The sequence below is a fragment of the Tachyglossus aculeatus genome, chromosome 21 (assembly GCF_015852505.1).
Source record: "Tachyglossus aculeatus isolate mTacAcu1 chromosome 21, mTacAcu1.pri, whole genome shotgun sequence".
NCBI lineage: Eukaryota > Metazoa > Chordata > Mammalia > Monotremata > Tachyglossidae > Tachyglossus > Tachyglossus aculeatus.
This window is the reverse complement of record NC_052086.1, coordinates 30,434,216-30,447,735: the sequence shown is the minus strand read 5'-3', so window position 1 is coordinate 30,447,735 and position 13,520 is coordinate 30,434,216. Positions and strand designations below refer to the sequence as shown.

The 13,520-nt window shown below is 44.2% G+C and overlaps 1 protein-coding gene across 1 annotated transcript in view; it reads right to left on the bottom strand.

Moving 5' to 3' along the window:
• GLT1D1 (glycosyltransferase 1 domain containing 1) overlaps positions 1-13,520 on the bottom strand; it is a 118,793-nt gene that overhangs the window by 15,867 nt on the left and 89,406 nt on the right. Inside the window, exon 11 of the mRNA XM_038763334.1 lies at positions 5,581-5,679. Within this exon, the coding sequence (XP_038619262.1) occupies positions 5,581-5,679 (99 nt within the window). The remainder of the gene's footprint in view (positions 1-5,580; positions 5,680-13,520) is intronic.

The window sequence follows — 13,520 nt, the reverse complement described above, 5'->3', positions numbered from 1 at the left end:
TCTCATCTTATGAAATCTCTCGCTCCATCCCTTCTCCCCTCCTTAACTTCCATCTTCAACCGCTCACTCTCCACTGGTTCCTTCCCCTCTGCCTTCAAACATGCCCATGTCTCTCCCATCCTAAAAAAACCCTCTCTTGACCCCACCTCACCTTCTAGTTATCGTCCCATATCCCTCCTACCATTCCTTTCCAAACTCCTTGAACGAGTTGTCTACACGCGCTGCCTAGAATTCCTCAACACCAACTCTCTCCTCGACCCCCTCCAGTCTGGCTTCCGTCCCCTTCATTCCACGGAAACTGCGCTCTCAAAGGTCACCAATGACCTCCTGCTTGCCAAATCCAACGGCTCATACTCTGTCCTAATCCTCCTCGACCTCTCAGCTGCCTTTGACACTGTGGACCACCCCCTTCTCCTCCACACGTTATCTGACCTTGGCTTCACAGACTCCATCCTCTCCTGGTTCTCCTCTTATCTCTCCGGTCGTTCTTTCTCAGTCTCTTTTGCAGGCTCCTCCTCCCCCTCCCATCCTCTTACTGTGGGGGTTCCCCAAGGTTCAGTGCTTGGTCCCCTTCTGTTCTCAATCTACACTCACTCCCTTGGTGACCTCATTCGCTCCCACGACTTCAACTATCACCTCTACGCTGATGACACCCAGATCTCCATCTCTGCCCCTGCTCTCTCCCCCTCCCTCCAGGCTCGCATCTCCTCCTGCCTTCAGGACATCTCCATCTGGATGTCCGCCCGCCACCTAAAGCTCAACATGTCGAAGACTGAGCTCCTTGTCTTCCCTCCCAAACCTTGTCCTCTCCCTGACTTTCCCATCTCTGTTGACGGCACTACCATCCTTCCCGTCTCACAAGCCCGCAACCTTGGTGTCATCCTCGACTCCGCTCTCTCATTCACCCCTCACATCCAAGCCGTCACCAAAACCTGCCGGTCTCAGCTCCGCAACATTGCCGAGATCCGCCCTTTCCTCTCCATCCAAACTGCTACCCTGCTAATTCAAGCTCTCATCCTATCCCGTCTGGACTACTGCACTAGCCTTCTCTCTGATCTCCCATCCTCGTGTCTCTCTCCACTTCAATCCATACTTCATGCTGCTGCCCGGATTATCTTTGTCCAGAAACGCTCTGGACATATTACTCCCCTCCTCAAAAACCTCCAATGGCTACCGATCAATCTGCGCATCAAGCAGAAACTCCTCACCCTGGGCTTCAAGGCTCTCCATCACCTCGCCCCCTCCTACCTCACCTCCCTTCTCTCCTTCTACTGCCCAGCCCGCACCCTCCACTCCTCCACCACTAATCTCCTCACTGTACCTCGCTCTCGCCTGTCCCGCCATCGACCCCCGGCCCACGTCATCCCCCGGGCCTGGAATGGCCTCCCTCTGCCCATCCGCCAAGCTAGCTCTCTTCCTCCCTTCAAGGCCCTGCTGAGAGCTCACCTCCTCCAGGAGGCCTTCCCAGACTGAGCCCCTTCTTTCCTCTCCCCCTCGTCCCCCTCTCCATCCCCCCGTCTTACCTCCTTCCCTTCCCCACAGCACCTGTATATATGTATATATGGTTGTACATATTTATGACTCTATTTATTTATTTATTTATTTATTTTACTTGTACATTTCTATCCTACTTATTTTATTTTGTTGGTATGTTTGGTTCTGTTCTCTGTCTCCCCCTTTTAGACTGTGAGCCCACTGTTGGGTAGGGACTGTCTCTATGTGATGCCAATTTGTACTTCCCAAGCGCTTAGTACAGTGCTCTGCACATAGTAAGCGCTCAATAAATACGATTGATTGATTGATTGATTGATTTGTTCTCTGTCTCCCCCTTTTAGACTGTGAGCCCACTGTTGGGTAGGGACTGTCTCTATATGTTGCCAATTTGTACTTCCCAAGCACTTAGTACAGCACTCTGCACATAGTAAGCGCTCAATAAATATGATTGATGATGATGATGGTTTAGCTCCGTTTTACCGATAAGGAAACTGAAACCCAGTAGGTTCGTGGCAGAGCTAGGGCTGAAATCTGGGTCTTCTGATCTCGTCTCATGCTCCCGTACTCTTTCCACCAGGCCATGCTGCTTCTCCATCCCTGATCCCTCAACCAACCCACAACCCTGCACCTCCTCCTTCCTGCGGGATAGCCTCATGTGGAACCTCAAAGCCAGCATATCTAAAACTGAACTACTCCTCTTTCCTCCTAACTTTCAATTATATTTATTGAGCGCTTATGGTGTGCCGAGCACCGAGCTAAGTGCTTGGGAAAGTAGGATAGAACAGAGTATATTCATTCATTCAATCGTATTTATAGAGCGCTTACTTTGTGCAGAGCATTGTACTAAGCACTTAAGCAGAGTTGGTAGACACATTCCCTGCCCACCACAAACCTAACTTTCCCATCTCTACTGATAATTCCAACATCTTCCCAATGCCAGAACCCCACAGGTTTAATATCATCTTCGCCTCCTTATTGTCTTTCAGCCCTCCAAAGTAATATACTGCTAAATATGCTGGTTCTTCCCTACCCTTTCCTCGTCACTCAAAAAACTACGATCCTGGTCAGGTTCATGCCATATCCATTAGACTACTGTTTCAACCACCTCACTGGCCTCCTTACCTCTGGCTTCTCCTCTCTCGAATCTATAACCTACACTGCTGCTCTGCTCACCTCTTTGAAGCACCAGTTGGTTCCTAACTTACTATTCCTTAACAACTTCCATTGGCTTCCCATTTCCCTCCTCATGAAGCAAAAATTCCCGATCAGCTTTGTGGTTCACCACCACTTTCTCCCATCTTATTAGCCCTCTGAGTTCCTCCCTGGTTCATTCTCTGTTTCTCCCCAGCTAACCTCATGATCTTCATATCTCCTTTCCCTCCCTGCTCAAGCTGTCTGCCCAGACTGGAATTTCCACGCTTCCAAATCCGCCACACCACCTTTCTCCTCAAGTTCAAAGCCCTCCTAAAATCTCATGGAATGGACACTTTGCCAGGAAGCTTTCTCCTGCACGTTGCGAGAAGAATTCTCTAGCAGAGGGAAAAGGCTCCAGCTGAACACACACCGAAGATTTGCCAGGATCCATACCGCTTGGGCAAGGGAAAGTTGAAAATCTCTAGTTATCAAAAAGATTTAATTATTCACCCAACACTGCACATATTCTCCAGAGGGAGAAGTTAATTCCTTATCTGATTAAAACGGCTCACGAACTAAAGAATAGCACTTTCCAGCATTCTACCGCTCTCATCGTTATACTGCAAGACGGAGATGTAAATAATACACATGCCATGTGGCACATAAAAAAGAACGCATTCTGTTACGTAACTGATACTTAATACTTTATAAATTTGGATTCTTGAATAAATTAGAGGACAGGAGAAAAACTACCATAACTGAAGGCATAACAAAATGTAACATCTGAATTAGAAAAACAGCACAGCCTAGAGCATAAGACTGGGTTGTCAGAAGGACCTGGGTTCTAATCCTGACTCCGACACTTGTCTGCTGTGTGACGCTCGGCAAATCACTTCACTTCTCTGTATCTCAGACACTCAACTGTAAAATGGGGATTAAGACTGTGAGCTCCATGTAGAACAGGAACTGGGCCCAACCAGATTTATTTGAATCCAACCCAATGCTTAGTTCAGAGCCTGGCATATTGTAGGTACTTAACCAATACCATAAAAAAAAATTCAAAAAGTTTTCATTGGGAATAAAGTTAATCATAAAAGTACACTTCTGTAAGCAAATCTCCCTGAATTTCCATTTCCTCACTGGCTTAAAGCAATCTAAACACATTTTGAAGGCTTGAGGAGCAAAAAGCAACTATATTTCTTTATTCATGACCTGAGTTTCTTATTTTAGTTTTACTATATCCTTAGTCACTGACTTCATTAAAAGGCTTATTTGCTTTTAAAGTAACAAGTAGGTTCTTGTCTACCGCACAAAAAAGATGTTGTTAGACACCCACTGTCTAGCACAGCCTTTTTCAGAAGTATTTTAAAAATGCAAAAAGGGTATCAGAGAGATACTCGAGTAGATGCTTGATCTTGATGCTTGATCTACAGTGCAAAGCACTGTTCTCTAAGCACTGGGAAGGTTACAAGGTGATCAGGTTGTCCCACGGGGGGCTCACAGTCTTAATCCCCATTTTACAGATGAGGGAACTGAGGCCCAAAGACGTGAAGTGACTTGCCCAAAGTCCCACAGCTGACAATTGGCGAAGCCGGGATTTGAACCCATGACCTCTGACTCCAAAGCCCGGGCTCTTTCCACTGAGCCACGCTGCTTCTCTTGGTATTTGCAAAAGTCACCTTATCCTTTAGGAACCAGAATCTGCTTTGAACTTTTGACAAGGCAATGCTTCGGACACGCAACTCAACACCATCCCTGAACCTTGCAAGCCTCAAACCTCTAAGAAAGACCATCAATTCTGAAAAGGTGCCCCTTCTCAGCAACTCCCTGAAATCAGGGGAATTAATCTTAATTCCTAGGTCCCAATACAACCTGTTTCAGGGCTTCTCTACTGTTCACTTTGTAAGAGTGAAATGGGATGGGGACCTCAAATAAAATTGGAGAAATGAGGAGATAGCTGTCATTCAATCAATCAATCAATACATTCAATTATGGTTGTACATATTTATTTATGGTTGTACATATTTATTACTCTATTTATTTACTTATTTATTTATTTTACTTGTACATTTCTATCCTATTTATTTTATTTTGTTGGTATGTTTGGTTCTGTTCTCTGTCTCCCCCTTTTAGATTGTGAGCCCACTGTTGGGTAGGGACTGTCTCTATGTGTTGCCAATTTGTACTTCCCAAGCGCTTAGTACAGTGCTCTGCACATAGTAAGCGCTCAATAAATACGATTGATTGATTGATTGATTCAATCATATTTATTGAGTGCTTACTCTGTGCAGAGCACTGTACTAGCTTTGCAGGGATGGGTTCTGTTGGCTGGCTTAGAAAGATGATCACTTCCATATAATTTACCATATTTGGTAGGACACAGACATGCTAATCTTATGGGGTAAAAATGATAACATTTCACTTAGGAGAGCATCTGGAGGAACTAGCTAAATGAAACGGCTATAACAACTGATTGTTAAATATCAATTTTCATTCTGCATTTCTTGTTGTATAGGTGGGCCCTTGCAACAGGACTGAGTAAGCAAAGACACGATTAAAGCTCATTAAAAAACAAACAACAGAAAAAGAATCTGGAATGCAAACTGAAAATTTGGGACATGAGAGGGAGAGAGGAAAAGAGAGTGGGAGGAGACAGAAACAAAAACTGAAGAACAGACATATTACTTCATTTAATGATTAATAGACTAGGTCTACTGACAGGAAAGAGAAAAATAATCAAATCAAGAACTTCCTTTCCTAACCTCATGCCATTAATTAGATGAGAAGACTTATTGAGCACCTCTTGGGTGCAGACTATTGCAGAAAGTGTTTGGAAGCATACAATAAAATAAGAACCATTTAGGAAAAAAAAGTTGAGTGGGGTTTTTTTGGCTAAAGAGAAATATGATTTGAACATTTGAGGTGAATCTGAAGTAGGGATATATTTATTACCTGGGGATCTGAAAACAATAATCCTGTAACTTCGTGTTTGATGACAGCAGCATTTCCAGGAATATTTCTTGCTAACACAGGGACTTCCAAATCCATTGCCTACATGGGTGGAGAAGGAAAAAAAAAGAACAGCTAGGGTGGTAGTAATTGTAATAGGATTGGCCTGAAGTGACCACATCATGCTCACCTGGCTTTAGAACCTCCCCCAAATAGTTTTAGCAGTGTGAATATTACATTTCCAGATATTTTAGCATTTACCACGGTTACTGGATTTGGAAATTTGAAAGCCATATACCATAAAACCACGAATGGTGTAATTACTATAGTCACTGTGAAAATCCCCCCTTTGCAGTATTCACTTTATACTTACTCACTGACAGTTTGGAGAATACATTTTTGATCATTCTCATTACTTTCACAGAGCCGTAATTTTTCTCTGCCATAACTGGTATGAATGCCATGAGAATAAAACATTGGAGGGGGGGAGGGGACTTCAGACAAAACCTGTATATCATTCGGATCATCCAGGGAACAAGCATTCCATCTTTAAACTTTAAGGAGGTTAGTATATATAAACTCCACTCTATTACGGGTAGAAAGGGCGTGCTGTGAAAGATGGGAGTTTTAATTTGAAAACCATCAAACTCAGGGGATGGGGCAGGCCGAGGAAGCCAGGTGGGATTTCCTCGATGAGCTATTTTGGGGGGCTGGGGGGGTACGGGGATGTCCCGCTGTACCATGAGGGGCTTTGGTTGAAGGAGATGCCTATAACTCATGGACAAACTGCCTCCAAGCCTCTCTCTCCACCCTCGCCCCCAGCTCCTTTGTTTCTACACTAATCTCAGGGGACAGCTACTTGAATAATAATAATTGTAGCATTTGTTAATTGCTTTCTAGCGTGTCAGGTGTTGGGGTAGATTCATTCATTCAATCAATCATATTTATTGAGCGCTTACTGTGTGCAGAGCACTGTACTAAGCGTTTGGGAAGTACAAGTCGGCAACATATAGAGACGGTCCCTACCCAACAATGGGCTCACAGTCTAGAAGACAGTCTCCCCATCTCCCTCTCCCCCTCCTCCCCCTCCCTACCTCCTTCCCCTCCCCACAGCACCTGCATATATGTGTATGTGTTTGTACATATTTATTACTCTATTTTATTTATACATATTTATTTTATTTTGTTAATACGTTTTGTTTTGTTGTCCGTCTCCCCCTTCTAGACTGTGAGCCTGCTGTTGGGTAGGAACCGTCTCTATACGTTGCCAACTTGTACTTCTCAAGCGCTTGGTACAGTGCTCTGCACACAGTAAGCGCTCAATAAATACGATTGAATGAATGAATGAAAGAAGATGCAAGATAAACAGGGCAGACAGAGTCTCAGCACCACATGGGGCTCTAACGTCTATTTTTCAGTACGACTGTCCACCTTGCAGCAAAACTTTCCAGATATGTTGAGCCTCACTGTATCGATTCTTAAGTTTCCACTGGCGGATGATTCAGATGACCAAAATTTGCCTTTCGAACCACTGAACAGTAAGTGAATTCATGGTACTTTTGTGGGCTGAAATCACAACTACCACTTCTAGAGGGTCCAGGTGAAACACCAGGGGAGGGGGTCCGTACCCTCTGGAAGAATCCGGTTGATCGTTCCGTAAATTTACATACAACAACAGTCTCCAAACTGGGAATGCTCTGTGGCTCTGAGATTCCCTTGCCTCTGTGAACAAACCTAGTTTATAGGATTGAAGATCAGGGACTATCCCTGCTCTGCGCCGGGTCGATATGGATCTATAACTATCTGAAAAGCTGAAACACTGATGACTGTTAATCGTGGTAGCCTAAAAACAAAACTAGCAATAATGGCAGAAAATGAGGAACAGAAAGTCAGGCTAATTATTAACAAAAGGTTCTTAATTATGAGGTCTACTGAGCTGCAGTATATTTTAGCAGTGACAGTGGTAAAAACTGAATTATTTACTTTAAAGGAAAAATCAACCAGGTGTTGGAAAATATCTCTTCAGGGGCTCTGCTTGCTCAGGCAGATACATCTTTCACTCTTTTTCCAGCGTGTCCTCCCAAGAGACAGGGACCACGTCTAACGTCTACTTGTGTACGCTCGCCAAGAGCTTAGTACAGTTCTTTGCACACAGTCGGCAATTTATAAAGACCATTACTACTTCTCCGCATCTGCTACAGTTTACAATGACTTCATGTTAATCAATCAGTGGCATTTACTGAGCGTTTCCTATGTGCAGAGCACTGTACTTCACATTTGGGAGAGTACAGTTCAAGGGAATTAGCAGATACGTTCCCTGGCCATAATGAACTCACATTCATTAGACTAGACTGTGAGCCCACTGTTGGGTAGGGACTGTCTCTACATGTTGCCAACTTGTACTTCCCAAGCGTTTAATACAGTGCTCTGCACACAGTAAGCGCTCAATAAATACGATTGATTGATTGATTTGTCCCAGTAACACTATGGGCACCCAATAACTCAAATCAGTCTGAGGAATTTTGCAGGAAGCAACCTGCTACACGTCGATGTATGGATTCTACATCACAAATTGAGGCTTACTCCTGAGACGAGAGGTGGGTTTCTCGTCTTTCTCTCTGCCACTCCCTAAAAACGATCACTTCTGAATCCCCCTGTGCCTACATACTTTGCTGAAGCAAGAAGTGGGACAGGAAAGCTGCTATCAAGAATCACGGTGGCTTCACTGGTTGGCCTCGGGATGGTTTTTCGGGGACACAAAGAACAACTTAAGAGAGATGTTCCGTTAACATCCAAGCGGTCCCCATACCCGTCTCGGAGCCCGAAGGCTCACTGCAGGAGCCGAATGCGCGGCTGGATGCCGCAGCTCGGGGCCACGCTGTAGCCTCAAGCAGGGGCTGGCGGGTGCTTCTTGGTACAACTGCCAGTGAGAGGCAGTCCACGCCCCGCAACACAAGCCCCCATCCAGGGTGATTGGCTTGGCAGTAAAAAACAAAAGGCAATAAAAAATTTAAAACAAATTTAAAAATTTAAAAAATTTTAAAAATTTTAAAAAAACTTAAAACAATTCCAAGAGGAGCAGACATCTAGCACGTAATCTAACAGTGCTCTGTTCCGGATCACTCTGCCTTACTTCCACGCCTGCTATTAAACCTGCACGCGATTAAAGAAGCAGCATGGCAGCACGGGCCTGGGAATCAGAAGGTCATGGGGCCTAAGCCCGGCTCTGACGCTTGTCTGCTGCGGTGTGACCTTGGGCAAGTCACTTAACTTCTCTGGGCCTCTGTTACCTCATGGCATTTGTTAAGCGCTTACTATGTACAAAGCACTGTTCTAAGCTCTGGGGAGGTTACAAGCCTGTGAGCCCGTTGTTGGGTAGGGACCGTCTCCATATGTTGCCAACTTGTACTTCCCAAGCGCTTAGTACAGTAAGCGCTCAATAAATATGATTGAATGAATGAATGTGTTAAATGGAAATCAAGACTATGAGCCCCACTTTGGACGGGGACCGTGTCCGGTCCGATTTGCTTGTATCCACCCCAGCGCTTAGTACGGTGCCCAGCACATAGTAAGCATTTAACAAATGGCATTATTATTATCATTCTTCCTACTTCCTAGAAAATTTCAAAAGGAACACTATTTTTTACAAGCTATGGTAAATGTCTTCGGCTCCAACTAGCGATGCTCCTTGGAAGTCCAGATGTCTTGGAGGAAGCGGACAAGTTCTAAAGCCAAGCAGGGGGCCATTATTTCTTGATTAACCACTTTTGTTATTTGAGCCTTGAATTGCAACAAAATATCCCCCACAGTGTTTTCCAGAACCAATTTCATTTAAAGCTTTAGTCTGAAGCCATTTTTCAAGCTTTAAAAAACATACAAGACTTTACAGCTTCAAAATTTTTAAGTCAGAATCGATAGTGGCTGCCTCTCCCTTCAAATAATTGAGATTTGACAGTCAATGCATCACCACTAAAATGATAGAAACTAGATGGCCATGTGCCGATGAAATCTCTCAATGGATTCCTCCTTGCTTTGCTTAAAACAGCTATTTTTTTAAAAAAAACAGGAAACATGTTTACATACAAAATATCCATCGACTAAGACCCCAGCAAGAAACCAATTTTCAGAGTCTAGTGTGGTGATTAATGGGTTTTACTTTGTCACCTAGAGAAGGGAATTTCAAAACAAAGAGGGGGACTAATAAGTGGCAGAGTACGGATTTTGAAATATTTGCATTCTTAACATCTGAATGTGCCTGAAAACAATAAAGGTCCTATTCCGACCTTTGAAATTATCCTATCGTCACAGTGATGGAAGGGGGAGGACTGATTCTACCACTTTCTTTTTGTTTTGTGAAATGGCATTGCAAACAAAGGAAGTATCTGGGAGACAATTATAGGTCAATTCTTGCGCTTAGGCAGGGAGAGCTATGTTATTTCTGCTTCAGTTAATTTACTGTTTTTCAGCACACTGTGCTACAACAAAATAAGAGCATGTCTTTTGGGTTACAACGGTAAATATCAAGGCTAGCCAACAGAATCAAGGGGTGTTACAAATACCTGTGAAAAAATGATAACCTAGTAAGGTTAGATATAGGGGCAATGGGAAGATTTAAGAAAATTGGCGATTCAAGTGGAGGTAAATCTATCTGGTGACACTACAGTGAAAACCTAACATATAAAATAGAGAGGGAGAGAGAAAGATGAGAGAGACATTTCACATCTCTGTTAAGTTGTTTTTCATGTCCCCAGAGAGCCATCCTGAGGACATCCAATAAAATCTGGATGAAACACTCAGAGTGGTCCAAAGAACTGTCCCCCAATAGACACGCTAATATGAATCCATTTTTTGCAAAAACTACAGATATATTTATGTAAATATATATATATATATATATATACATATATATATAATATACACACAGGATGAAAGAACAGTGAGTAGGTAATCTACTTTTGGAAGTCATCTGTTAGTGTAACCAAATAATTATGTAATATTTTGTTTATTACTTTGTATATCCTGATGTGGAACATTCTGAATAATGAAACTGGTACTGGAAACTACATTTGATTGCTCTAGGAGGATGCTGAGATGATTCTAAGGTGATTATTTAGCTAAGAACTAGGAGAAAGGGGTTGGTGATTTGGTAGAGTTGATTGAATGGGTTATCTCCTACGGAGATTTCCCCTCCAGGAATTCCCAATTGGAAAACCTCTGTGTTAAATAAAGGCTGTTACTCATGCGTGGCTCAGTGGAAAGAGCCCGGGCTTGAGAGTCAGAGGCCATGGGTTCGAATCCCGGCTCTGCCACATGTCTGCTGTGTGATCTTGGGCAAGTCACTTCACTTCTCTAAGCCTCAATTACCTCATCTGTAAAATGGGGATTAAGATTGTGAGCCCCATGTGGGACAACCTGATCACCTTGTATCCCCCTCAGCGCTTAGAACAGTGCTTTGCACATAGTAAGCACTTAACAAATGCCATTATTATTATGATGATGATGATGATGGGCAATTGGGAGCAGAGCAACTGACTGAATTCTAGTGAAAGGGCATGCCCGGGTGAATTTCCGATGAGAACGAGAAACTTTGACATTCTAAGATCCCAAGCTAGAAATGAGGCTGAATGTCTTCCCCCAAATAAAGGACTATTTCACTAGAGGCACATCTGGAGAAGGGTGCAATGCATGTGACCTTGTTTCAGAAATCCTGGTACATGAATTGTATACAACGCAGTAATTCCAAACAGCAATTATAGGAATCAATCCATCAGTGATATTTACTGGGCACTTCCTATTTGCAGAGCACTTAGAAGAGTATAATACAACAGAGTTGGCAGACAAGTCGCCCACAATGAATTTACAATTGAGAGGGGGAGAAGGTATTCAAATATAAATCTATCTACATGAATATATATAGATAGATGTATATATATTCACTCACACACACACACACACACACACACACACACATATTTAAAAAAAAACAGGGAATATATATGTCCCTGTTCTCCCTCCCTCCCGGCTCGCATATCCTCCTGCCTTCAGGACATCTGTACGTGGATGTCCTCTCGCCACTTCAAACTCAACATGTCCAAGACAGAGCTCCTTATCTTCCCTCCCAAACCCTGTCCTCTCCCAGACTTTCCCACCAATGTAGATGGCACTACCACCCTTCCCGTCTCACAAGCCCGTAACCTTGGTGTCATCCTTGACTCCTATCATTCAACCCACATAGCCAATCCATCACCAGATCCTGTCGCGCTCACCTTCGCAAAAGATCAGCCCTTTCCTCTCCATCCAAACCACTACCACGTTAGTACAATCGCTCATCTCATCCCGACTGGATTACTGCATCAGCCTCCTTTCAGACCTCCCAACCTCCTGCCTCTCCCCACTTCAGTCCATACTTCAATCCGCTGCCTGGATTATCATTCTACAGAAACGTTCAAGACATGTCACCCCCTTCCTCAAAAAACTCTAGTGATTGCCTATCCACTTCCATATCAAACAAAAACTCCTCACTAGTGGCTTTAAGATCTCCATCACCTCGCTCCCTCCTACCTCACCTCCCTTCTCTCCTTCTACATCCCAGCCCACACACTCCACTCTTCTGATGCTAACGTCCTCACTGTGCCTCGATCTCGCCTGTCTCACCTCCAACCCCTGGTCCCCATCCTACCTCTGGCCTGGAATGCCCTCCCTCCTCAAATCTGCCAGACAACCACTCTTTCGCCCTTCAAAGGCCTTCCTGAAGGTGCATCTTCTCCAAGAAGCCCTCCCAGACTAAGCCCCATTTTTCCTCAGCTCCCGCTCCCTTTCACATCACCCCCTCTCCCTGCCCCACAGCGCTTATGCATATGTGTATATATCTATAATTCTATTTATTTGTATTGATACCTGTTTACTTGTATTGATGTCTATCTCCCCTGCTCCACTGTGAGCCTGTTGTAGGCGGGGACTGTCTTTATTGCTGTATTGTACTTTTCAAGCACTTAGTACGGTGCTCTGCACACAGTAAGCTCTCAGTAAATATAATTGAATGAATGTGCGTATATAAATGATTTATAATATATAATTTACAGATATGTACATAAAAGCTGCAGGGTTGAGGATGGGATTCATATCAAATACCGAAAGGTCACAGATCCAAATGCCCAGATGGTGCAGCGGGAGTGGGAGCCGGGGGAAAGAGATTAATCACGGGAGGACTTTTGGAAGAAAAGCAGGGTGGCTTAGTGAAGAGACCAAGGGTCTGGGAGACATTAGGTTCAAATCCTAGCTCTGCCACCTGTCTGCTGTGTGACCCTGGGCAAGTCACTTCACTTTTCTGTGTCTCAGTTACCTCATCTGTAAAATGGAGATGAAGGCCGTGAGCCCCCCAGGGGACAGGGACTTTGTCCAACCTGATTAGCTTGTATCTACCCCCGGCACTTAGTAGAGTGCCTGGCACATAGTAAGCACTTAACAAATACCATAAAAAAAGATGTGAGCTTAATAATGCTTTGAAGGTGAGGAGAGCGGAGGTTGGGCTCACCTGAAGGAAGAGGGATTTCCAGGTTAGGGGGAAGATGTGGGAAAGGGATTGGGGATGAGATAAATGAGATCGGGGGACAGGGAGTAAACTGGCGTTAGAGTAGAGGAGTGCATGGGCTGGGCTGGAGTTGGAGATTAGTGAGGTGAGGCAGGATGGGGTGAGTTGATTACTTTAAAGCTGATGGGGATGAGTTTCTCTTTGATGCGGAAATGGACGGGCAACCATTGGAGGTTCTTGAGGAGTGGGGAAACATGGACTGAACTTTTTTTTTTTTTTTTTAGAAAAAATGGCCCATGCAGTAGAGTGAAGTATTGGGTGGAATGGGGAGAGACAGGAAGGCAGATCCACTAGTCAAGACGGGATAGAACAAGTGCTTGCCTCGGTGTGGTAGCAGTTTAGGTGGACAGAA